This window comes from Sus scrofa, chromosome 4 (assembly GCF_000003025.6).
Source record: "Sus scrofa isolate TJ Tabasco breed Duroc chromosome 4, Sscrofa11.1, whole genome shotgun sequence".
In the NCBI taxonomy this organism is placed as follows: Eukaryota; Metazoa; Chordata; class Mammalia; order Artiodactyla; family Suidae; genus Sus; species Sus scrofa.
The window spans coordinates 96,512,247-96,538,685 of NC_010446.5; the positions used below are offsets into that span (position 1 = coordinate 96,512,247).

Consider the following 26,439-nt stretch of genomic DNA (forward strand, 5'->3'; position numbering starts at 1 on the left):
GGGGGTGGGGCTGCCCCAGCCTGTGATCTTATGGCCCAGAAAACAGAGGGATAGTGCTGTCCTTTGCCGACCTATGTAGGGAGCCATGTGAGGACCCACCCAGCAGGGGACTGTCAGCAACTAGGAAAGCAAGATAAGATTTTGTGGCTCTGTGTGAGTCATTGAATTCTCAAGAAATGCCTAGAGACCTGTAGGACCTGGGCAAAGGGGAAGTTAGTTTTAAATCTTTGGTGGAAAATGAAACAAGGCCTAAAAGGACAAAAACTCAGCATAACCCAGCTGAATCCAGACTCGCAGTGTCCTAATCGAACAGGTGCATGCAACGAAGGAGTTCCCAAAGACAAAGAGCTCCAAGGCCACAGACGACAGGGCTCAACCAAAAAAACCCTTGTGTATGAAAAACCAAGCACTCCCCTGGGTGGGGGGTGGGGGCTGCGGGAGTGAGTCTGAGTCTTGCTTGCTCACAGCCCCTGACCATTCAGTTTGTCAATAAACTGCTTGCAAGCTCATTGCTCCAGCCTGTGCCTCCTCCTTCCTTGCTGTTCTACCAGTAAAGGAAAACTGGGTGAACGTTAAGAGATGGGGGGTTAGCAAAACCTGGTCTCTGCTATTGAGAGACACAAAGCTGGAAGCTGGGCGGGAGGAGAGGCACCATCTCTGAGCATGGGAGCGCATCCCCACTGTCAAGGAATTTCTCCTCTTTCCTAACTGGCACATGACACTGGCATGGGGAGCATGCGCCACGGTCTCGGGTCAAACACTGTGCAGTTCCTGGGGAGGGGTGAGGGAGATCATGGACCAGGAAGTGTGATACTGGCATGAGTGTGGCAAGTCATTTATGAGATTGTGTGTGGAGGGCGTTTTTCTTTGGAAATGATAGCATCATGCCCAGCCAGCTCCCCCTGCGCCGTGCAGGGCTGCCTGGCCTTATAAAAGGAGTGACCGTCGTCCCAGCCCCACTCTCTTCCAGACACCAGTCCTAGATCTTCTTTGGAGCCTCTGGTGAGTACAGGTCTTAGAGGTCTTTCTTGGTCCTTGGGTGGTGGGATTTCACCTGAGTGTAGAAGTGACTTTATTTTCACCCCTCAATACTCTTTCTGGGGGAAGGAAGACAATGAGGTTGGGAGGGGGGTACGTTACTGATGGTGTTTGGGAGGTGATGTGGAATGGGAGGAGAGCGATGGAGTCCAAGGCACCACCTTACCCTGAAGGAGAGAAACAGAGATGAGGTGCTGTGCTGGAGCACCCCCTCCCCCATTCGTTCCCACAGCCTCCCTCTCACGGCTCCATCCCAGTGAGCGGTGGGATTGGGCCTTTGCATTTCTCCTCAAAAGCTCAGCCCCACAGTCGGGTCGGTTAGCCCAGCAAGCAGGGCCTCCTGGGACCTCTGAGCAGAGATGTGTTTTGAGACTGGTGACCCTTTTAATAAGCGGGTTTTTCCTCTCCAGATAATATTTGTATTCACACAACTCCCCTGAGGGTGATTTTATCTTTAGAAAGTGGTCGAATGTGAGATGAAGCAGAAAGGCCTGAGGCCTGAGGGTGAGAGGTGCTCAAAAGAACAGGTGAAGATGGGCCACAAAATCCTAAAGGCTGTAGTAGGAATCCAAGAGAGTCCTTGGAGACCAACGTGTTGGTGGCCCATTAGATTGTGGTGATCACTGTACACCGAGAAATGAATGAATCCATTGAGTCATAAAAAAAAACCCAAAAAGCCAAGTGTTGATGGTCGAGCTGACTGCTCTATGGACAGGACTGTCTTTGTGGTGACCAATGTTGTCTCACTGTACTTCAGGTTCCGTGAGTCCCAGGAAAGATGTCTCACCAGCAGGATCAGTGCAAGCAGCGCTGCCAGCCACCTCCTGTGTGCCCTCAGCCATGTCCACCTCCAGGGCAATGTCCACCTCCTTGCCCACCTGTGGTGTGCCCACCATACCCATGCTGGCCACCCTGCCCACAGTACCCAGGCTGGCCACCCTGCCCACCCTGCCCACCATGCCCACCCTGCCCACCCTGCCCATCCTGGCAGCCGAATTTTCCACGCAATTGCCATTAACATCAGCAGACTTCCTCAGGACCATGCAACAACGGGATCCAGGCTCCTCTTGGTCCCAGGGCTCCCTCGTCCTCCCTTTGGCCATGGTGATAGACTGCATCCTTCTCAACCTCCCTCCTGGATTCACAGCTGACAGAGAAAAGGCTTGGTTCCCCAGGCTCATAGGATGTTGTTGGAAGAGCAGCAGCGTCATCGCCGGATGGGGCTCTGCCATCTGCCTGCCTGTGATCTGGGTTGTGACCTCCAGCCTCTGAGCGCTTCAGTGTGTCTCTTTTTCAGTTCTCCAATAAAGGACATGTTTCATGGTCAAGCTCTCAATTCTTCCTTTTGTTCCTTTGTTTGTTTTGTTTGTTTGCATGTATTGCTCTCCAGTCTTCTGCCAAGGACAACAAACTCTTTTGAGGGGTCCTTTTCATTCCTAGTAAATCATCAGCATGAGCCTTCTCCAAACTGTCTTCACTTGGGTCTGAAATATGTTCTTTTGGATTTTTTACATCCAATCCTTCTTTTTTGTCATTGGTTTCCAACGGGTTTCTGCCTCTTTCTACCTTGTATTTCCCCGAGAAGAATGAACTTCTCTCAGCTTCAGTTGCCTTATCTGTAAAATAAGGAAAGAATGTATAAGTACCATGCATAACCGATTGAACCACTGGCGCTCCCACAGGTGGAAAGAATGTATTCAACTCAGCAGGCTCATAGAAATTAATTTATTCCCAAGTGTTTCCTAATTATGTATCAGGTGCCAGGCAGGTGGTTAGGTGTTAGAAGAATGATGATGGGGACCAAGGTCCTTGTCCTTAGAGAGCCTACATGCTGGAGGGGATTGCACACACACACACACACACACACACACACACACACACACACACACACACGTGTAAGACAAATAATAGTTATGCTTGGGTGTATGTTAGAGACAAATGTTTTGAAAAGCTCTTCCAAAGTGGCTTTGTGGGCAAAGACGTGAATGAAGAGATGACTGCGCTATGAGTATGCTGGGGTTCGTGCTTCCAGAGAGAGCAGATGGCAAGGGCAAGGCCAGAGCAGAGTTAGAGCAGAGAGAACAGAGATGGGGTGTAGGGTGGGGGGTTGAGCACCTGTGAAACATGGAAGTTCCTGGGCTTGAGGTGGACTTGGAGCTGCAGCTGAGGCTTAGGCCACAGCCATGGACACACAGGATCCATAAGCCAATGAGCGAGGCCAGGGATCGATTGATGACCCCGTGTCCTCACAGAGACAAGGTCCAGTTCTTAAGCCTCTGACCCACAACGGGAACTCCTCAAGTGCATGTTTGTGGTCGTTCCCTCCCTGATCTCAGGGTGGAGGCCAGCAGGCCTGGACTTCCGGTGCTGAGAGCATCCGGGGAAGCCTTGCGTTTGTGTGGGTGGCGTCCGTGTCCCAGGGGAGTTGTGAGTAGGACGGTCCTAGTACCGGATTCAAAGTCCACCTTTGTGCTTTCAGATCATGGTGCTGTGGGCTGATATGGGGGTGAAGGATGAAGTGACATGTCTGTGCTTGGGGGTCTTCAGCCCCGTGAGCAGGAGCCTGTGAGGAGGAAGATGGCAAACGGGTGATGTCACTGTTGGGCAGTTCTTGCTGCCCAGGGGAGCAGTTTTATGCCCTGGAAAGATGCAGAGTCAGGGCTTAGGTATCCAAGAAGAGGAGGGTCGGTCCTCCCTTGTTGCTGCTGCCATCAGGGACCCTTCCCCAGGACTAGCATCATCACCATGGCCATCAACGACCACCAACACGACTGGAGAAAGAAGATTGGCATGGATGGCTTCTTCTCAGGTAAACAGCTAAAGCCCAGGTGCCGAGGTGAAATACCCGGAGAGGCTGGGGTGGCGGCAGATAAACGCCCAATACCTTCCTCACCATCACTGACTCAGGAGTTTTCCATTTTCCTACATCAGAACCAGAAGTGAAACCACCCCGCAGGCAGCTCCACGCACGAGGTGGAACCCAGAGCCAGTTCTCCCCGAGGCTGTTGGTGGAAAGGCTCTGCCTGGACACAGGTTAGGACTAGTTCTCTGGCCCTGTCTCATCAACCTACCGAGTGAGCAGGTGCAATGATCGAGGTCAGACAGGGAAGGAGCTAGAAAGGTTGTCACGTGAGGTCCTGGAGATGCTGGCCTGGGAAAGGGGAGCCGTGGGGGGTAAGAGTATTTGCTGCAGCGTCCAGACCGCTGAGCCTCAGCGGGAGAGCAGAGCTGTGACTCTGTGCAGCTCTAGGGTCAGAGGTTCTGCTAGAGTTCAAGGTAGACCAAGGAAGCCATTTCTGGGAGGAGGAGAGATGGAGAGGGACTGGGATTTGGGGGGATAGTAGATGCAAGCTGTTGCATTTGGTGTGGATGAGCAGAGATCCCGCGGTATAGCACAGGGACCTAAATCTAACCACTTGTGATGGGACACGATGGAGCAAAACATGAGAGAAGGAATGTATATATATGTATAACTGGGTCCCTCTGCCATCCAGTAGAAATTGACCAAATATTGTAAAGAAACAATAGTAATAATTTTCAAGAGGATGAAAATATGTAAACCTTAACTCAACCAAAAAAAAAAAAAAAAATGAGAGAGAGATTTTTCTGAGTGAGATGCACCCAAGGGTGAGATTGTTACTGGTGGAGCTGTGGAGCCATGAAACCTCTGCCTGACACTCAAAAAAGGTCTTAAACATGAGAATGTTGTTTTGAATCTCCAAACAAGGTTTTACATGCAGTCACGGAGACGCATCAACAGGACTGAAGGCTTTCTATTGTCCATCAGCTAGAGGATCGATTTCCCTCTCAAAGCACATTTCCCAGGGTCTTTCACATAGCATCTTTTTTTTTTTTTTCATCACAAGAAAGTTATTGTTTATTTGTTCTTGAAAGTTTTTGTTTGTTTAGGTCCACACCCGTGTCACATGGAGGATCTCAGGCTAGGGGTCGAATTGGAGCTACAGCGGCCTGCCTACACCACAGCCAGAGCAACACCCAAACCTTAACCCACTGAACGAGGCCAGGGATCAAACCCACAACCTCATGGTTCCTAGTCGCATTTGTTTCCTGGGCAGCACAATGGAAACTCTGAAGTGGAGATGTGAACTGAATGTGGAAATGGGATTTGGAGCTCTGGGCCCTCAGCAGGACAGAGACCCCAGTTCAGTACATGGAAGGTGCCTAGAAGGAGGAGACCAGACAGCGGGACCAGGGGAGGAGAACAGGCTGGGCTGAGGCCCGAGTGCCAAGTTCAGGGGATTTGAGGGCTTCACTGGAGGGTTCAAAAGGAGGCTGGAACCCTCCTCTGCATTTTCCCTTTGCTTTGGTATTGGTACCTACGGCTGCTCGCCAGCCATGTGAACACCGCAACCCTGAGTCCAGGGTCCTGGGACTGCACTATTCCTTGGGCTGACCTACCCAGGCCTCCGGCTCCTGCCTTGACTCTGGCACAGGATCCCACTGGTTCATGGGGGGCCCTGTACCAGCCACGGAGGCTCCAAAGTGCCTGGTTCAGTGGCAGCAGGAGGGCAGCGTTTGGATTTCTCTAGGCAGGTCCTCCCTCCATTCAACAGAGGACATTCTTTCCTTGGGATTGTGGAGATCTGTGGACACTGGGTCAGATGCAGTTTCCTAGCCTCGAATTTCACGAGGGAGTTTTTAGACGCTGTTGCTTTAGAAATGTCACTTCACACTGGGACCAGTGCTCCTTTTTCCTTTCTTTCTGTTTTTTCTTTTTTCTTTTTTCTTTTTCTTTTTCACTGCAGCCATAGTTCCCTGTCCAGACATTAACTCTCCATCAGAACCAGAGCAGTGTCCCAGGCTGCCGCTGTGAGGACGCCTTAATCCTTAGCCACAAAGAGACTCCCCATGCTGCCTTGGATGTGAAGCTATGCAAAGCCTGCCTATCCCCTGAGGACACAGGATTTCTGAATTCTGAGGAGCCTTTACAACATCTGTCCACCTGATTGCTAAGCCCATTCACAAGTGGTGTATATGCAACAGTGTTTAGAGTGAGTGCCACTCTTTGCTCTGCAAGTTTAGCAGCCCAGCTACTGGCAGGCTAAGGTGCCTGGCTGAGTCCTGGGGTAGTTACTTAATTCAAGAGGTGGATGCAACTTGCACCTTAGGTTCTAAAGAGCTGAACACATCTTCATAACATATACTTGGAAGGAAGCTGAACTTTCTGGTTCTGGCTTCAGCACAGGTTGCATTCAAAGAAATACTAATCTGAAGTTGTTAAAAAAATAAACACCATTGCAACTTCAATAGTTGACACTTCGTTAAAAAGAGCAAACTGGAATTACACTGCAGCAAGAGACTTTAACATGCTTTCATATCCTCAAATGTGTATTCATCTCTGCAGGGCAGTGGCCTTTAACTTCTCTTTCACCTTCTCCCTCCCTCCCCTCCCCTCTTCCTCCTTCCTCTCCTGTCCTCTACCCTCCTCTCTGCATCTCTCAGTCTCTCCTCTCTTTGTCCCTCAGTCGCCCCTTTCAGCTCTTCAGAATGACTCAGTGTTTGCTCGTTTTGTGTCTCTTGACCATCCTGTCCCATGGCCCGTTCACCAGTTTTCTTCTGCAAATGATGTCCTGTCCTTCCTGGAGTTCATCCACCTGGTGCTTCGGGTTTTCCTTGAGGTCCCCTCTGTGTGCATGTCAATAACACAGAAGGATGGAGTGGGCAGTGGGCAGTGAGGGGTGGTGTGTGGGAAGGAGGAGGACAGCAACAGCAGTGCTTAGGTGCATGTGATTTTTTTCTACTGCCTAGAGCAGAGGTCATAAAACTTTCTTTTTCTTGCTGAGACCAGCTCAGAATGTGAGTGTTTCTGAACGGGTGCTCCTATACTTAAATTAAAAGTTACCGTAAAACAAGACACAGAGACATTTCTCCTAATGAAAATTGGAACCGGGAAACTCAAGGTCTCAGGGACCAAGAGCGTTGCCTCAAGATACCACACTGCTTTTACTGTGGTCTTGAGGATTATGTCACGTGAGGAAGGGGTTGTAGGTGCAGGATATAGGTTTTGTTTAAAAATTGTTTTAAAAGTCACATGGCTGGTAGGTGATTAAGCTTTTATTCTGACCTTTTGGCATTGAACAATCATTTGCATTGAGGAAGCTTGGTGAGAGCTACCTGTGCATAGAGAATCACCGTTGATCTTCTGCAGACCACGTGCTTGTCTGCATCACCCTGACCTGTCTAGGTTTGTACTTAGATTCTCCTTGCCAATGCATATCCTGCTAATGACCCCTCATAAACCCCTTGGGGCCATGAGGCTCATCCTCATCTTATTCTGTAGAGGACATATCCTGCTGTGCAAAGAGTGGGCATGCCTACCTGCACGGGTCCGGCATGCCTAGACCAATGCATTAGGTCCCCATTCAGCTGACCACATGAATAACCGATGCCTTCAGGTCTTTGTTCTTAAGCTTAAGTCATTTACCAGCCCTGCGACTGTTTTTCAAGCAAAAAATGGTGTAAGGTAAGGCAGGATAAGAAGGAGTGTTCATCATAAAGAATAGAAGCAAAGAGGCTAAGAAAATATTGTGGAAACATGTCGTGTGATACCTGATGCTTCTGGTTTTCCTTGAGGTCCCCTCTGTATGCATGTCAATAACACAGAAGGCTCGAGTGGGCAGTGGGCAGTGAGGGGTTGTGTGTGGGAAGGAGGAGGGCATAGAAGGAGGTGCTGATAACATGTGATTTTTTTCCAGTGCCTACAGCAGAGGTCACTAAACCTTCTTCTTTCCAAACTCAAGATGGCTGCGAAGCTCATGTAAGATAAGACAATTTAGGAACTTAACATTATTTCTTTATTCCACCAATATTCATTCAGCACCTAAGGTGTTGCAGTTCTTGGGCCCTGTGTCCCAAAAGGTGGAGAGGGGAGATGCAGGCCCCCTGTTCCAAGGCTGCAGGCCTGAGGGTGAAGAGATGAGTGGACAGGGCACATGCTGCGGAGGATGTGAGAAGCAAAGCTCCGAATGTTTCTGGAGACTCCCAGGGGCCACCCCTGTCCCGGGGGCCGGGCTTTTCACTGAAGTGATGGTTTTGTTGAGAGTCGTGTAGACATCAGCCAGGTCCAAATGAGGACCAAATGCACTGAGGAGAGGAAAGGGGTATGTGGAAGACAAATCCCGAGACCTTAGCTATGGCAACAGCCCCTAGTTCAAGGCATGGAGTCATAAAAGGAATGTGGCTGGAGGGGAAGGAAGGGCAGTGTCTTGGACGTAGGATTGATCTTTGAAGGTTAAAATATTTTAAGTACACATGTGACATAGTCGGGATTGAGTTTTCAGTGGGTTGGTCCGACCGGCAATGTGCAAGGTGCAATTGACAGAAACAAGACTTGGGGAGAGAAAGAAGTTCGGAAGGTGTGGTAATAACTGAGCCAGAGATGAGGAGGCCCTGAATTAGGGCCACGGTAGTTTGCATGGACAGGCTGAAATGGATTCCAGAAACAATTAGGCCCTCAAGCTGGCATGAGTGGGTGTTTGCTTGGGTAAGTAGCATGTAGTGGAGGGACCAAAACATCAGGAGAACTTCAGTTCCTGTGTTATTCTTTTTTTTTTTTTAATTATCCCACTGTACAGCAAGGGGGTCAGGTTATCCTTACATGTATACATTACAATTACAGTTTTTCCCCACATTTTCTTCTGTTGCAACATGAGTATCTAGACATAGTTCTCAATGCTGTTCAGCAGGATCTCTTTGTAAATCTATTCTAAGTTGTGTCTGATAAGCCCAAGCTCCAGATCCCTCCCACTCCCTGTGTTATTCTAATGTCAAGATAGATAATACTGGAGGTTCGAATAATTTGTAGGACGATGATCAGGTTTTGGACCCTTGGAGGATATTTGAATAGAGACGTCCCGTGGCAAGGGGATATTTAAGTCCAAAGTGAGTTCTGGGAGGCAAATGCAGACTGTGAGTCATCCTCTGATTTGTTTTGGCTGAAACCTCAGGAGTCATTGGGATTATGATGGGACAAGGCATAGAGTGGGAACGTCCAGGGCCCAGCGCCCAGGGAGCTCCACCTGGTGTGTAGTAGTTCAGACCAAAAAGAAGACAGACCTAGTGCAGGGGTGGTGGAACCAATGGCTGCCATGGGAACCTCCAAGTAGAAAGTTTAAAGGAAGATGGGATGATCAATGTGTCAACGTACAGGGAAGACGTCTCAAAAGATGAAAACAGAGGACCCGATTGATCTGACAGAAAGCTGTGATACACTTTAGCAGGAGAGCCTTTGGTGGAATGGTGGGTCTGAAGCCGGCTTGCCGCGGGATGAAGCATAAAAGAGATGTGGCACCGAGGAGGAGTGGCAAGTGTGGATAAGTCCTCGACACGTATGGGATGGAGGGATGAGAGATACTGGACTGAAACCACATAGGATCTCAGACCCAAGAGCTACCTCTTAGAGCAGGAGGGAGAGGAGTAACCAGAAAACGTCGGTGGCCAACAAGAGAGCAAAGCTCTAGGGTAGGTGAGAGGGGAGAGGAGGCCACTGGTATGGGTGGATGGGTTAGCTCCGTGCAAAGATGCTTGTGTGTATTAGTGCTTCCCAAGATCCATGGTTAGTCAGACAGGGAACGACAACCGTCATATGGCATCACTTATATGTGGATCTTAAGAAAGGACACAAGGGAGCTCAGCTGCCGAAGAGAAACCGACCCACAGACTTTGAGGGCAAACTTATGGTTACCCAGGGGCACAGGGGAGGGCGGAGGGATGGCCTGGGGGTTTGGGATGGGCATATGCTCACTGAGGTATAGGGAATGATTGGCCAACAGGGACCTGCTAACATCGTCCCCATATGCTGTGACAATCGATGTGGGAAAGGAACCTCAAGGAGAAGGGATGTGTGCGCATGTACAACTGAATCACCTTACTGTACAGCAGAAGTGATCACTACGTTGTAAATCAACTATGCTTCAATCAAACTTCCAACAATGGAAACAAAACATCTCCTGGCTAAAATCAAATCAAACAGTACAAAGGTGTTGGAACGAAAAGTGGCAGTTTCCCCTTCTACATCTCTCAGTTCTAGCTCCAGTCCTCAGGGGAAACTGAAGCAGCTGAAGTGTTTCCTTTGTACTTTGCACTTTTTTCATTTCAGGGAATGTCCACCAAGACTATCTTCTCACTGCTGTGAAAATGGAGCATATGTTTCCCTAACCACAGCTTCACTCTCCTTCTCCAAATATTCCTCGTTTCCACTTTAGTTCTTATGTCGTTTATCCTTGTCGACTTAAATATGAGAGTGTATTTCTTGCTCTGTGTAAGTTAGACAATTTCCTGTCTACATGAGATGAGGCTGTTAGTGCCTTTACCATCCCCCAAAGTGCAGCCACTGTATCTTGACTCTTACAGCGTCCAGATGAATACTATGCACCTTCTGTGCTCCATGTGTAGTCAAATCTTCTATAATGTGTCCGTAGGTTGATGGAACAATGTGGATGCCAGGGAAGGGCCATTCCACTCTTGAGGCCAACAGGAGAGATTTTGAGATCCAGACCCCTCAGCCCACCTTCGTGAGTTCACTCCATGGTTCGGGTGCTTATGACTGTAGGACCTTGGGCAATTTACTTCAGCTCTCTGTGTCTCAGTGTCCCCACCTTAAGGTGGGAGTGGTAATAGTGCTTATCTTTAGGTGCCCTTGTGAGCTCTACATTTATAAGTGCACGTAAAGGGTTTAGACCTGTGTCTGGCTCACAGAAAGCCCAGTGAGGACCAGATGTGACCGTGCACAGCTCACGGCATCACCAAGCAGCTTCCCAAAGCATCCTTACTTTTGGAAAGTAGGAGATGGATGCTTTGGTCCCGTGGGCCACTTAAAGGAACAGTCCTTTTTGCCTTAAGGTGGACATGTTCTCATCATTTGCTTTGCATTTAACCTACGTCTTTCCTGTATTCCGTGGCTGTTTTGGGAGCTTAAGTTGTTTCCTCTTCCCCCTCCTCCCATCCCCCTCCTCCTCTTCCTCCCCCTCCCCTTCCTCCTCCACCTCCTTCTGGTCCTCCTCTTTCCTTGGGAAAATTGGCATGCCTGCTGGCACTACATCAGGCGGTGTGCTCCTTCTAGCTCCTGAAAGGCAGGTTGTCGGCAAAGGCTACAAAGCAGGACTTGATGTATTTGCTTGGTTGATTGTCCGGACTGGAGAAAACGATAAAGAAAATGTTAATAACTGAGATTAAGTTTCAAAGGGTGTAGTGCCTGTAGCTGTCATGCAGGGAATAGCAATGCCGAGACACACGTTCCCTCCCCCTGCCCCCGCCTGCCCCCAGAGCTGGTGGGCAATTTGTCACCATAATTTTTCTCCATTATGCCCATAGTTGTTTGCATTTCAGATCATTGTCATCTGGGGTTTTTACCTTTTTGGTGCAAAGCATCAAGAAGCTACATCAGGAAAGATCAATGTAGATGTTTGTTTCTGGCACTTAGTTGGTTTTATTCACATTTGACGAGTAGTTTAGCTGCATGCCACAGTGGAGGTTCAACACGTATGTTCCCTTGGGATTCTGAAGGCACTGCTCCTCAGTCCTGTAGCATACAGACAGCCTCGATGACGATTTCTTCTTTGACTCATGGCTTATTTAGTCTGTCTTCTTATTCCCCAGATACTCGACCTGTCTCCTAGATAACCAGTACTACCAGTTTCTGAGGAAAAGCTCCCAAACCTTCATGTAGATGTGACATGGTTTTCAGAGATTCGGTTGGCTTCAAATGCTTCAAGGTTCCACTGTTTGGGAAAAGGGAGGATTGTCTGTCCTTTAGTCATTTTCTTTGTGTATCAAGAAATAATTGTCCCTCTTTCTAAGGTTGGCAACCTCATTAAGCCTTCTTATTCCTCAAGAAAGGCTGATCCTCCTTCGGTTGATCAAACATAGATCACAACCCGTGATTGAAACAGATCCGGTAAAATGGGGAAGCTGAATGGAGTGGTTAGGTTTCCATAGCAGATGCCTGGGAAGCTGGGCAGTAGGAGAGGCACCATCTCTGACCCAGTGGGAAAACATCCCCACTGTCAAGGAATTTCTCCTCTTTCCTAACTGGCACATGACACTGGCATGGGGAGTATGTGACACAGTTTCGGGTCAAGCACTGTGCTGTTCCTGGGGAGGGGTGAGGAAGATCATGGACCAGGAAGTGTGATACTGGCATCAGTGTGGCAAGTCATTTATGAGATTGCGTGTGGATGGCGTTTTGGTTGGGAAATGAGGTCATCGTGCCCGTCCTGGGCTGCTCCCCCTGCGCCGTGCAGGGCTGCCTGGCCTTATAAAAGGAGTGACCGTCGTCCCAGCCCTACTCTCTTCCAGACACCAGTCCTAGACCTTCTTTGGAGCCTCTGGTGAGTACAGGTCTTAGAGGTCTTTCTTGGTCCTTGGGTGGTGGGATTTCACCTGCGTATAGAAGGGACTTTATTTTCACCCGTTATTACTCTTTCTGTGGGAAAAAATACAATGATGTTGGGAGGGGGGTACGGTTTCGCTGGTGTTTGGGAGGTGATGTGGAATGGGAGGAGAGCGATGGTGTCCAAGGCACCACCTTACCCTGAAGGAGAGAAACAGAGATGAGGCGCTGTGCTGGAGCCCCCTTCCCTCCCCCCCATTCGTTCCCACAGCCTCCCTCTCACGGCTCCATCCCAGTGAGCGGTGGGATTGGGCCTTTGCATTTCTCCTCAAAAGCTCAGCCCCACAGTCGGGTCGGTTAGCCCAGCAAGCAGGGCCTCGTGGGAGCTCTGGGCAGAGATGTGTTTTGAGACTGGTGACCCTTTTAGGTTCTTTTTCTCCAGTAATATTCATATTCACACCACTCCCCTGCGGGTGATTTTAGCCTTAGGAAGTGGTTGAATGTGAGATGAAGCAGAAAGGCCTGAGGCCTGAGGGTGAGAGGTGCTCAAAAGAAAGGGTGAAGATGGGCCACAAAATCCTAAAGGCTGTAGTAGAAATCCAAGAGAGTCCTTGGAGACCAAAGTGTTGGTGGCCCATTGCATTGTGGTGATCACTGTACACCGAGAAATGAATGAATTCATTGAGTCATAAAAAAAAAAAACAAGTGATGATGGTCGAGCTGACTGCTCTATGGACAGGACTGTCTTTGTGGTGACCAATGTTGTCTCACTGTACTTCAGGTTCCGTGAGTCCCAGGAACGATGTCTTACCAGCAGCAGCAGTGCAAGCAGCCCTGCCAGCCACCTCCTGTGTGCATACCCAAGTGCCCTGAGCCATGTCCACCCCCTAAGTGCCCTGAGCCATGTCCACCTCCTTGCCCACCTGTGGTGTGCCCAATTCCAGTATGCCAGCAGAAATGCCCACCCTGCCCACCGTGCCCACCGTGCCCACCCTGCCAGCAGAAGTGTCCACCCAAGTGCCTGTAAGAGCAGCAGACTTCCTCAGGACCATGCAACAACGGGATCCAGGCTCCTCTTGGTCCCAGGGCTCCCTCGTCCTCCCTTTGGCCATGGTGATAGACTGCATCCTTCTCAACCTCCCTCCTGGATTCACAGCTGACAGAGAAAAGGCTTGGTTCCCGAGGCTCATAGGATGTTGTTGGAAGAGCAGCAGCGTCATCGCCGGATGGGGCTCTGCCATCTGCCTGCCTGTGATCTGAGCTATGATCTCAAGCTTGTAAGCACTTTAGTGCGTCTGTTTTTCCATTTCTGCAATAAACCGCATGTTTCATGGTGAAAATCTCATTTTTTCCTTCCCTTTTTTTTTTTGGTGCATCTTTCTATGTCCTTTGCCCCTGAAAAGAGTGTAGTTCTCTCAGCCTCACTTTTGTTATCTTTAAAAAGTAGAAAAGAATATATTAAACTCAGCATACTCAAAGAAATTAATTTATTCACAAATGTTTGGCCCAAAAGGGTTTTGAGTGGCCTTTAGTTTGACGTCAGCCATAAAAAGAATTAAATATTGCCATTTGATGCAACATGGTGGATTTAGAGAATGTCATACTAAGTTATGTAAGACAAAGACAAATATATGATGTCACTTATATGTGGAAACTAAAAAAATAATACAAATGAAAATTATTATACAAACTGAATAGACTTTCAGACAATGAAAACAAAATTATGGTTACTGAAGAGGAAATGAAGGGAGAGAGAAATTAGGATTATGAGCTTAACAGATACATACCATTATGTATAAAATAGATAGGCAACCAGGATTTACAGGAACTAACTATGTTCAATATCTTTTAATAACCTATAATTAAAAAGAATCAGAGAAAATACGTATAACTGAGTCACTTTGCTGTACACCTGAAACTAACACTCTATTCTAAATCTACTATACTTCATTAAAAAAATGCTGGGGGAGTTCCCGTTGTGGCGCAGTGGTTAGCGAATCCGACTAGGAACCATGAGGTTGCGGGTTCGGTCCCTGCCCTTGCTCAGTGGGTTAACGATCCGGCGTTGCCGTGAGCTGTGGTGTAGGTTGCAGAACCGGCTCGGATCCCGCGTTGCTGTGGCTCTGGCGTAGGCTGGTGGCTACAGCTCCGATTCAACCCCTAGCCTGGGAACCTCCATATGCCGCGGGAGCGGCCCAAGAAATAGCAACAACAACAACAACAACAGCAACAACAACAACAACAAAAAAAGACAAAAGACAAAAAAAAAAAAATGCTGGGTACAAAATCAGGAAACAAAACAAATCATCTTCCTATATGTTAGAAATGGGTACTTAGAAAATACAACTATAAGAATATGTTAAGGGCATAGAAATAAATATAAAAACATTTGTGCAAGGTGTCAATGGTGAGAAATCATGAAAAATATGTAAATGAATTAAAGGACTCATTTTTGGGAGTTCCCGTAGTGGCTCAGCAGTTGGCAAATCTGATTAGGAGCCATGAGGTTACAGGTTCAATCCCTGGCCTTGCTCAGTGGATTAGGGATTCGGTGTTGCCGTGAGCTGTGGTGTAGGTCACAGACATGGCTCAGATCCTGCACTGTTGTGGCTCTGGTGTGGGCCAGAGGCTAAAGCTCCGATTAGACCCCTAGCCTGGGAACCTCCATGTACCATGGGAGTGGCCCTATAGAAAGGCAAAAAGACAAAATAAAATAAAGTAAAAAAATAAAGGACTCGTTGTAAAAGTGTCAGTTTTCTCCTAAATTGATCTATGGAGTCAAACTAAAACCTAGGAATCTAGGGAGTTCCTGTTGTGGCTCAGCAATAATGACCCCAAGTAGTATCCATGAGGATGTGGGTAGACGGGCTCCATGAGCTTTAGCACCTTTCTTTCCAGATGCAGAGCTGAATGACAGGTATCAAAGGGTGAACAGGGATGGATCTGAAAGCTCTCAGGTGTCTAGTTAGTGGCAAAATAGAGAACTCTAAATTTTTCAGCTGCTACAAGTGGTTGCTCTTTCCAGAGAAAGAGGATCTCAGGTGAGTCACTAAATAATTGTCCTAGTGATAAGGGTCCTAAAGGTTGAGCATCCTTAGAATTTAGGGACTATGTCAAGTCAGTTTGGAATTTCAGCTGGATTGCATTTTGGCTGTGAAATAGTTGAATCCGCCCAGTCTTGGGCTTTTCTGCTTCTCCTTGAGTGAGGCAGCTGCCTCTATAAGGGGGTCTGTCTACTGTGTGGCTTCCATCTACTTGACCTTGATTGCAGATTTGCTTTGGAGAACTTGGTTAGTGTGATTTCTTTGTGTCTTCTATGGGGTATGGGTCTCAGAGGTGTCAGGATTTAATTGGGTGACAGCAAGTATGATTCAATAGAATATGAAGATTGGGAAATGTGTTGGATTATTTTGACTTGATTGTGATGGACTGTTTAGAAGTTTGAATGAGAAAATAGAGTTGTAACCTAAAATTAAAGAGAATGAGAAACACAAAATTCTTCTTTGTCCAATAATTCTTTCAGGAAGAATTTCTTGCTATCACCTAAATGTCCATCGACAGATGAATGGATTAAGAAGATATGGTACCTATACAAAATGGAATACTACTCTGCCATAAAAAGAAAAAAATGCCATTTGCAGTAACATGGATGCAACTAGAGATTCTCATACTAAGTGAAGTAGGTGAGAAAGAGAAAGACAAATACCATATAATATTACTTATATGTGGAATCTAAAATATGGCACATATGAACCTATCTACAAAACAGAAACAGACTCATGGACATAGAGAACAGACTTGTGGTAGCCAAGAGAGAGAGAAGGGAAGGAGTAGGATGGACTGCGAGTTTGGGGTTAATAGGTGCAAACTATTACATTTAGAATGAATGAGCAATATGGTCCTTCTGTGTAGCACAGAGAACTATATCCAATTTCCTGGGATAGACCATGATTGAAAAGAATATTGAAAAGTTATATGTTATATATATATGGCTGGGTCTCTGCTGTACAGCAGAAATTGGCACAACATTGTAAATCACCCATACTTTAATTGAAAAAATTATGTTTTGAGGGCGATATTGTCTCTGTTGCCACCATTCAATTCTGTTTAGCAAAAAAGCAGCCATAGACATTATATACCATGAATGAGTGTGGCTGTGTCCCAATGAAACTTTGTTTGCAAAAATATTTTTTAAAAGTTTTAAAAAACAGGCAGCAGGCTGGATTGGGCCCACAAGCTGTATAAAAATCTTCTATTGCTAACATCTGTTTTATTTTTCATTCCCACTGTTAGTAATGTGTGCTTTCTCCCATTTTACTGCTTAGTTTCCATATAATTCTATGCTGGCCTTTCCAAAGAACCAATTTGGGTCTTTGTCGATTTTCCATGGTCTTTTTTCTTTGTTGGGGTTTAACTTGCTCTTTCTTTACCAGCTTCTGAAGTTGCTAAGTTATTGCTTAAGTTCCTCCAAACTTAGGTTATTAATTTTCGTGCTCCTCTATCTAAACCTATGCATTTATTTCTATATTATACATTTCTCTCTAATCAGTTCTTAGCTATATTTAATAAATTTTATTTTTTTAATTTTTTAATTGACGTAGAGTTTATTTATAATGTGTGTTAGTTTCTGGAATATAGCAAAGTGATCCTGTTATACTTAATAAATTTTGATAAATTTTAATTTTATTATGATTAAACTAAAATTTAAAAAATCAATTCCACTGTGATTCCTTTTTCAACTCAAGGGTTATTTAGAAGCGTAATGCTGAACTTTCGAGCACTTGAGGATTTTCTGGTTATATTTTATTTTTTAACTTCTAGCTTTATTTTACATGGTCATATAATTCGGAAAGATTCAAACTTGAACATATTTGAAACTTGGTTTATGCCAGGCATGTGGTCATTAAAAATAATGTTCCACATGCATTTTAAAAGAATGTGCATCCTTTAGATATTGTGTGTGATTTCTTGACCTGTCAATTGGGTCAAGTGTGCTAATTACATATATATTTTTTGCTTTCTAGGGCTGCAACCATGGCCTACAGAGGTTCCTAGGCTAGGGGTCACCTCGGAGCTACAGCTGCTGGCCTACACCACACCCACAGCAACTCGGGATCTGACCTGTGTCTGCAACCTACACCACAGCTCACAGCAACATCGGATACTTAACCCCCTGAGCGAGGCCAGGGATTGAATCTGCATTCTCATGGATCCTAGTCGGGTTTGTTAACTGCTGAGCCATGTAGGAAACTCCTTTCCAAGTTTTCTATCCTTACTGATTTATAGCTATTTATCCTACCAGTTATTGCAAAATGTGTGTAAAAGTCTCCCACTATGATTATGAATTATCTCTTTCTTCACTTATTTCTGTCAACTATTTACATATTTTAAGTTATATTATTTGGGTCATGAAAATTTAGAATTGTTATACTCTGATGGATTGACCTTTTCCTATTTTTTTAAAAAATGTTTATTATAGTTGATATACAATGTTCTGTTAATTTCTGCTATACAGCACAGTGACCCAGTCATACATATGTTTACATTCTTTTTCTCATGTTACCTTTTTCTATTTTTGAAATACCTTTTTTAATATCTGAGGTAAATAGTTTTACATCTAGAAAATTGCACACCTCTTTTCTAGGCTGTTAGTATGAGGACTGAGTCAATCTACTAAAGAGTTGAGATGTATTTGGGATTTTTTGTTGTTGTCACTGCTATGGTTATGTCTATGCACTTCAGATTTCAAATTCTTCTATCAAAAATTGGGGAGTTTCTGTCAGGGTGCAGCGGAAATGAATCTGACTAGGAACCACGAGGTTGTGGGTTCGATTCCTGGCCTCGCTCAGTGGGTTAAGGATCTGGCATTGGCATGAGCTGTGGTGTAGGTCGCAGACGAGACTTGGATCCCACATTGCTGTGGCTGTGACGTAGGTCAGCAGCAACAGCTCTGATTAGACTCCTAGCCTGGGAACCTCCATATGTCACAGGTTCGGCCCTAAAAAAAGACTAAAAGACAAATTCTTCTATCAAAAATTATCTTGTGCTCAGGGTAGTGGCTGCAACACTGGAGGGTTTTTCTCCATTTTTCTACTCCACCTTCAGCTCAGTTGGTCTCTTTCTTTGCTCTGGCCTCTCCTCCGCTGGTAGACTACTACTACTTCTTATGATGCTTATGAGCCTGGGTAGGGACAGGAGACGAAGGCAGTGTTCATTGTCCTGGTCCATCCTCAGTCTTCGGCATGAAACCAAGCAGGGCCCTGTGGGTTCCTGGGCACACCAGCTTTCTGTGTCCCCCATTTCTTGTTTTCAGGGAATAAACTTCAGCTTCCATGACTTTTCCTGAGTTCCAGTTGCTAATCCGGGAAGGGAGGGGATGCAGAGATCAGGGAGGAGCTGTCAAGAAACAGCAGAGCATGACAAAGGGATGTGTAACTGGTCCCCCATGCTGTACCATGGGGAAAAAAATTGTGTTGGGGGAAATAACAATTAAAAAAAAAAAAAAGAAAAAGAAACAACAGTGCAGCTTTTGGGCAGGGACATGGTCCCACCTCAAGGAATATCCATAACAATATCTTTGAGTTCTTCTTCAGAAATAAAACCCTCAACAAATGGAAGATGTTTATGAAGCATTCTTTATTCCAGAAAGAAGACCACCCGACCACTGAAACACCAGCTTTGAAAACAATGCAATCTTGTCTCTACCCTGATCCTTATCTGCAGCCCTATTTTTCACTCCCTAAACTATAAAACCACCTCCCAATCTCTCCTAAATGGGGGCGCAGTCTTTAAGGTATTGAGGCAGAATATTAACTCAGGGAGTCAATGAAGGAGCATGGGCTTCAATGCATTCTTTGAAATGGCCATTGATTAACATTTGTGGCTTAAGGGCTCCAGGGAGTAACATCCCCACAGGTCTTGTCTTATTATAGGAAATGCGCATTCCCCACAGACTTTGTTTACTATAGAAAATGGGAATCTCTAGCCCACTCCCCAACTGATAGTAAAGGACTGAGAAGGATGGTGAAAGAAAAGCATAAAAAAACCCATAGAACTTTCGGGACATCTCCAACCCCACAAGCCCTGTTGGACAAGAACTGATATAGGTCACTGAACAATGGGAGAAAACCACAGCTTTCTGGACCCCACGTTTGTCCCCCCCATCTTTAAGAAATAAAACCCCCTATAGGACAATAGAGAAGGGGGACTCTTCTCCCCCCTCTCAGCAGCCCTGGGAGCTATCTGCTTTCCTTTAATAAAGATTTTGCTTGCTTGCTGCCCGTGTGTTCACGGAGTTCATTCTTCGACTGCCGTGATCAAGAATCCTGATTCCGGTATTGTCTTTCCGATATCAGCATTAGCCTGCTGTGACCCTCCTTTGCCTGGCAAAGCCGTAAAGCTATTTTTTCTTCTTAGCCCAAAACTCTATGTCCGAGTTTTGGCAGTTCTGGCAGCAAGCAGAGCCCCAGGGCTTGGGTCTTCAGTATGAAGCTTTCTCAGTGACCTCATACCTAGTCCCTGCAGCAGCTAAACTCTTCTTTGTACTGTTGGCAGATCTTTGTGACAGAGAATTTCTGCCCTCTGCTAGGATAAGAGACCTCTAATGATATCAGTACAGGAATTCGTTAGCACAAGTTCATGTGCGTCATGCACAGTGAGGCCAAACAGAAACATCAGAGTTTGGAGCAGAGGAAAGTTTATTGCAGGCCATGCCAGGAGACCTGGCTTGTGTCCCCCAGAAAGCCCAAACCTCCAACTGAAGATTGTAAAGCATTTTATTTACTTATTGCTTGTTAGGGCCACTCCCAAGGCATATGGAAGTTTCCCAGGCTAGGGATCAAATTGGAGCTACAGCTGCCAGCCTATGCTACAGCAACAGAAATGTGGGATCCAAGCCTTGTCTGCCACCTACACCACAGCTCATGGCAATGCCGGATCCTTAACCCACTGAGAGAGACCAGGGATTGAACCCATAACCTCACAGTTCCTAGTCAGATTCGTTTCCACTCAGTAAAGCATTTTAAAAGCCAGTTGAGGCATGGGGTGGCAGGGTAAGTGAACAGCTCATGCACAACTCTCTGATTGGCTGATGGTGAGGAAACAGGACGGGGTCACAGGAATTAACATCATAAATCCTTAGGGCTGGGAGGCCTGGGGACAACAGGAAAAGAAAACACCAGTGAAATATAACTCTAGCTAGAAGGTAAGCATTAGTAAAAGGAAGCAAAGAAGCTTTCTTTAAGGAAGAAATCATTTGTGGAAATCGCATTAGAGTGAGTGGGCCAAGGCAGGGCATAGCATCATGGAGACTTTCTAACCAGTTTTTTTTTTTTTTTTTTTTTTTTTTTTGTCTTTTTGCCTTTTCTAAGGCCGCTCCCACGGCATATGGAGGTTCGCAGGCTTGGGGTCGAATTGGAGCCACAGCCACAGTAACGCGGGATCCGAGCCGCGTCTGTGACCTACACCACAGCTCACAGCAACGCCGGATCCTTAGCCCACTGAGCAGGGCCAGAGATCGAACCGGCAACCTCATGGTTCCTAGTCGGATTCATTAACCACTGCGCCACGACGGGAACTTCAAGGTCAATTAAATGTTCTTATACTTCCTCCCTCCCCATTAGTTTTCCAGGTTTTTTTTTTTTTTTCTTAAACAATTCTTTTAGAGGATGCTCCAGAGATGACAATAAACATCCTTCATTTATAATCTAATAGACATGAGTGCTTACATTCTTTTTCAGAAAACCCGAGGCCCCTCAGAATAATTTAACTTTGCTGACTTAATCCCAGGCTCTTGCGCTGTTGTTGTCACAGACTTCCCTTATCCGTAAACTTGAAAACGTACACACCGTTACCATTATCATACCGTATTTACGCACATTTTTATACCTCTAGATTTCCTCCACTCTGTACTTTTCCCTCTCCGTGCAGGGAGTTTCCGCCTCACTCCTGTATTTTTCCCCCCACCCCCAACCCACCCTGAACTGAGACTGTGATGACGGAGTTCAGTTTTGGCTTTTGCCCACTTAATTAGCTCACCAGTCATGAACGAAGCCTGGGCTCTCCCTCCCTGTCACCTGCTCACAAGGTCTCCTAATTAGCCAAGGAGCAGGTGTTTGTGCCAGTTAGCCTCAGGGGTCAACACTGCCTAGGCGGCTGGTGGAGTCATTAGCAGTCTCTTGGTTTGATGGCAGCTGCTCCTGCAGGTGACTCAGTGCCCAAGGAGAAGTTCGTAGGTCCTGAGGGACCAAGCTTGTGAAAGACTTTTGCTTTGAGGCATCTGGGGTACCAAACCCAAAGAGAGACCAGCATCTTCCCTGTCACGGACAGTGGCCACCTTTGGGGAGGTGTGCCGTCGGAAACCATTGTCCCTGTCATTGTGATCCAGTTTTAAGCAAATGATTCACGAATTTTGTATGGTAGAATCAGGCCTTCCTCTAGGAAATTATGTTTGCGGTGTGTCACAAGGATACGAGGAGGAGGCACTTTCTGTTAGGGACAGTCCCTTGGCGTAACCAAGAGTATGTCCCAATCATCCTAGACTCAGTGGCAATGACACAGTTTACAGATGTCTGTCCTTTATCTGTCTAGGGTGGAGGCTTTATTCCTGATAGTCATGACCAATGCTGATCTCACACAAAACTCCCTGTTTCCTTGCAAGGGATGTTCAGGCATCTGCTCCCCTGAGTGGGAGCTTAGATGATTCAGTGTTTCTGCCCTGCTGAGAGCTCGGCTGGAGGGCAAAGGGGTGTGGGTGTTCCTTCTTTGCCCTGTCCTGCTTGTCTTCTTCTTTTTTTGGAAAACTACATTCTTGGAAGGATTTGTGATGGTCGCACTAGATCAAATAAGTTCAAATAGGGTCATGTCTGAGATGGAGGAGAGAGAAAGGGACCAATAGAATTAGTTCACTAAACTTTTATTCATGATCTGCTATTCACTAGACTCTATTCTAGATCATGTGGCTGTATAATTAAGAGGCAAACAAGGTCTCAGCTTTGTCTCCCTAGAACTTGCCTTTGGTGGTGGTGGTAGAGGGTCTGTGTATATGGTTGGAGGGGAATATCAAGAGAAGACAGATGTTAAATGAGCAGACAGTGCTAAGGATGAAATTCCCTGCTTTGAGGGACTTAGAGCCTAAGTTTGGAAAGAGAAAACACACACACCAATCCTGCAGGCATTAGGCCTCTTGTATTCTGCTGTACAAGCTCCCTCTTTAAACCTAGTGTCAGTCAGTCAGACATATGTCTGTGCAAACTTAAAATACTGTATCATGGGAGTTCCCAGTTGTGGCTCAACAGAAGCGAATCTGACTAGCATCCATGAGGATGCAGGTTTGATCCCTGGCCTTGCTAAGTGGGTTAAGGATCCAGCGTTGCTGTGGCTGTGGGGTAGGCCATCAGCTCCAATTCGACCCCCAGCTTGGGAATCTCCATATGCTGCGGGAGCAGCCCTAAAAAAAAATTAAAAATTAAAAAAAATATATTGTCTTACACTTGTCTTAGGTTTTGTACATGTTGAACCTTGTTTTATTTCTGGAGTTTAGGACATGTAGGGCATGGGGTAAGCAGAAGGTGACCTGGGATTCAGTGGCTCCCTTTCTGTACTTTCATAAACAAGCTAGGGATCCTCAACCATTGAGGGCAAAAAATGAAACAGCCTCAGTGAAAGGCATGCAGAGGAAAAGCAACAATGCTGAGTCCTGAACCAGGGAAGGACAGGAAACTGGTGGGGGCCTTTCGTGGCAGACAAATCTCTGAATGGGCAGAAATTAGATTATTCTGGAAGGACTTGAGGATATATTAGGGAGGTGTTTCCCAAATGTCAATGCATTCCGTACCACTTTTCTTATTTTTGGATATTGCCAACATTATTATATTCTTAATGGTTTTCACAGAAATTGCCTTCAAATCAACACTTTAAAAAATTATAATGAAGTTCCCATTGTGACTCAGTGGTTAACGAACCTGACTAGCATCCATGAAGACACAGGTTTGATCCCTCGCTCAGTGGGTTAAGGATGAGGCATTGCTGTGAGCTGTGGTGTAGGTTGCAGATTCAGCTCAGTTCAGGAATTGCTGTGGCTGTGGGGTAGGCCTGTGGCTATAGCTGCAGTTGGACCCCTAGCCTGGGAACCTCCATATACTGCAGCAGCATCCCTAAAAAGACAAAAACAAAAACAAAAAACCTTGCAGTAATTTTAGGCAGTAGTGTATATCATGTAAATTTGAAATTCAACATGTGAACTTTTCAAATGTAGATTAAGATAGATAACAGTTAAAATGTAAAAAGTTGTTTGACATGCGAGACCATTTTCTCTAAGGTCACACTGGTGCAACCATCAGGAAATACTGCAATAGGAATTTGTGTTTACAAATGGGAGACTATTAAAAAAATTAAATTAAATTAAAATGGAGCATTGCCTTCCTAGGAGATTCTCCCCTTTCTAAATAACTTTCATTCACTCCTTTGATCCCTCCTCATAAGGCAACCCTTACAGTGTGGGACAGAAATGAAAAGCAGGAGGATGCACATTTCAAGTGAGCACCAGAAGAGGGATGGGCTTGTCCTTATTCTTTCCTGATTAAATTTGTGAGCTGAAGCCGTGGGAAGAGGATTCGGGAAGAGACAGGGACAGTAGGAGTTACTGAAGGCTGGAGGAGGGGAAATCAGTGTGTGTGTGTGTGTGTGTGTGTGTGTGTGTGTGTGTGTGTGTGTGTGTGTGTGTGTGTGTGTGGTGGAACGCTTCTGACTACAGCATCACCAGGCATACCAGAAGCTCTGTACCCAAGAGCCCAGGTTGTTGCCTCTCCGGTCCCTCCACTAGCCTATAGCTGTTGGAAGGCAGGTTTTGCTACTAATAAAGCCCATATTCATGCTTTATAAGTAGTTACTACATAAATATTAAAAAAATTTTTTTCCTTTGGACTAAGTATAAACAGTAAAATTAGTGAAATTACTAAAAGGAAAAGACCTTAAGTAAATTTTCTGGAGGAAAGATGGAGCAAGCTGAGGAGCTGGGGTATTGTCAGCAGTCCTGGGGAGAGATGAGCCGCCAAGAATGAGCCTAGAGACAGTATCCCCAAAGGAATGTCCATTGTCTTCCAGCAAGTAAGGAGACCCAGGAGACTGTGAGGATACGAGCTGTGCTGGGAAGGCTCAATGGGATCTCACCGCAGAGATCCACCCAGCTACTCTGCCCGAGTATATGTAAAAGTGGAACTAGAAACAGGTGATAGTAAGTCTCTTTGAGAAATATGATCACTAGGAAGAGTTTTTAAAGCCACGACAATTAATAACAATAATTTGGCAATAATTTGTGGCTAAAATTATCTCCAATAAAATGGTAGTTAATAATAATGAGCAAATTATGAATAACTTGACAGAAACATTTTCCTGAATTTATTCCTGGCTTTCCTAATAATCACATTGTCATTATTTAAATACACAAAATTACAGATTTATTAGTCCTTTGAGTGGCTAACTTAAGAGGTTATTCGGAAATTGGATTTTTCGGAGATGGGACGAGGGTTCAAATGTACACTTGCCCTTCAAAAGTTAAAGACATGGGAGTTCCCCAGTGGTGCTATGAGTGAATGAGCCACTGGTCTCTGCGGCATTGCTGGTTTGATCCCTGGCCTGGCAGAGTGGGCTAAGGATGCAGCATAAAAAAAGCTAAAGAAATGGAAGGAGATCATTTGGGAATAATTCTGTAGGAGAAAAAAAAAGTGGAACACAATCACAATAAGAGAACTAAGAGAATTTATTCTTGGTGCTGGCTCAGAGTCTGTGGCTTAGAGACCTGAAATGCAGAAGGTTTCTGGTGAATTCCAAATACCCACAGTCGTGCCCTAAAAAGCCAAGCTCAGAGCATCTGTGCTCTAGCTGGAGGAAGGCAATGTCTCAAAATGTGGCCTCAGCTGTCATTGTTGGGGGGTATGCCTCTAATTATAAATTCTATAAATTATAACTCATATGTCTCTAATTATAAAAAAAAATGAGAGTATTTTCAATGTTACATATCCCATGAGTGATCTAGAGCGTTGAGACTAAGGGCAGGGGGTCAACTGAAGAGGAATGTGTTCCAAATGTGACTTGGAGAGATGTCTAGGGTAGGGTCAAGGTAACCAGGCAAGGAGAGCTAAAAAGAGCGGCCAGGCTTATGATGCGGATAATCTGAGATGATGTGAAAGTGGTGTCAACCCCATTCAATCAAGTGCTCTGTTAATTACCAATTAAAGAACATTCCTATCTTGAAACTGGGACAAGGTTCTGAAAAGACAAGGCAGGGTCCCACTTAAGACAATGTCTCACTAAGCATGTGCCCCAGGGAAGAGGATCTTTGTATGGAATGCTTCCAGTACTGGGTACATGCCAAGTCCTTTTTAGCGTTTCAGGTGAATTGAATTGAGTTGCGCAGAATTTGGAAGTGCCCAGGCTTGGGCTGTTCTGTTTTCATTAGGGTCCTCTGCAGTATGGCCTCCATCTCAGTTCCCCATCAGCTTTGGGGAATCTAGAGAGTCTCTTGGTGATAGAGGGTGGAGGAGTCGTATCATGCTTCAGGTACTCCAAAGCGTTTGGTTAATCTGGAGGCCCAAATTGTATTTAATGGCATCCTTTGGTCACTGGAAGTTGCAGAGAATGATAAGGTCCCCCCTGCCCCATTTTTGAAGTATTGTATTAAAGTTCACAGGAGAAAATAAATTAATGGTTAACAGATATAGACTATTGCCTTCGGAATGGATTAGCAATGAGATCCTGCTGTGTAGCACTGGGAACTCTGTCTAGTCATTTATGATGGAACATGTAAGGTGAGAAAAAAGAATGTATACATATATGTGTAACTGGATCACCATGCTGTACAGTAGAAAAAAATAATAAAAGGTAAAACACTTAAACTTCAAAAAAAATTAATTAATGGGAAGTGAAAATGAGTGAGAGACAGAGGACTCTCCCCTTTCCCGTGATCATTTTAGGAGTATCCAGAGATATGATTTTAAGGAGCTCCCATTGTAGATCCTGGGTAAAGAACCTGATGTAGTCTCCGTGAGGCTGTA

At 45.7% G+C, this 26,439-nt stretch overlaps 1 protein-coding gene across 1 annotated transcript; it reads left to right on the forward strand.

The window, feature by feature from the left end:
- LOC106510154 lies at nucleotides 12,217-13,628 on the forward strand. Its single transcript, XM_013997106.2, has 2 exons — nucleotides 12,217-12,386; nucleotides 13,170-13,628. The coding sequence occupies exons 1-2, from the start codon at nucleotides 12,253-12,255 to the stop codon at nucleotides 13,546-13,548; spliced, it is 513 nt and encodes a 170-aa protein (XP_013852560.1). The 5' UTR covers nucleotides 12,217-12,252; the 3' UTR covers nucleotides 13,549-13,628.

Bases quoted from the DNA above. Each gene is read 5' to 3' on its own strand.
- LOC106510154 (XM_013997106.2), top strand. From the start codon at position 12,253: ATGAGGTCATCGTGCCCGTCCTGGGCTGCTCCCCCTGCGCCGTGCAGG. The intron at 12,387-13,169 runs GTGAGTACAGGT...ACTGTACTTCAG, and splicing joins GACCTTCTTTGGAGCCTCTG to GTTCCGTGAGTCCCAGGAAC.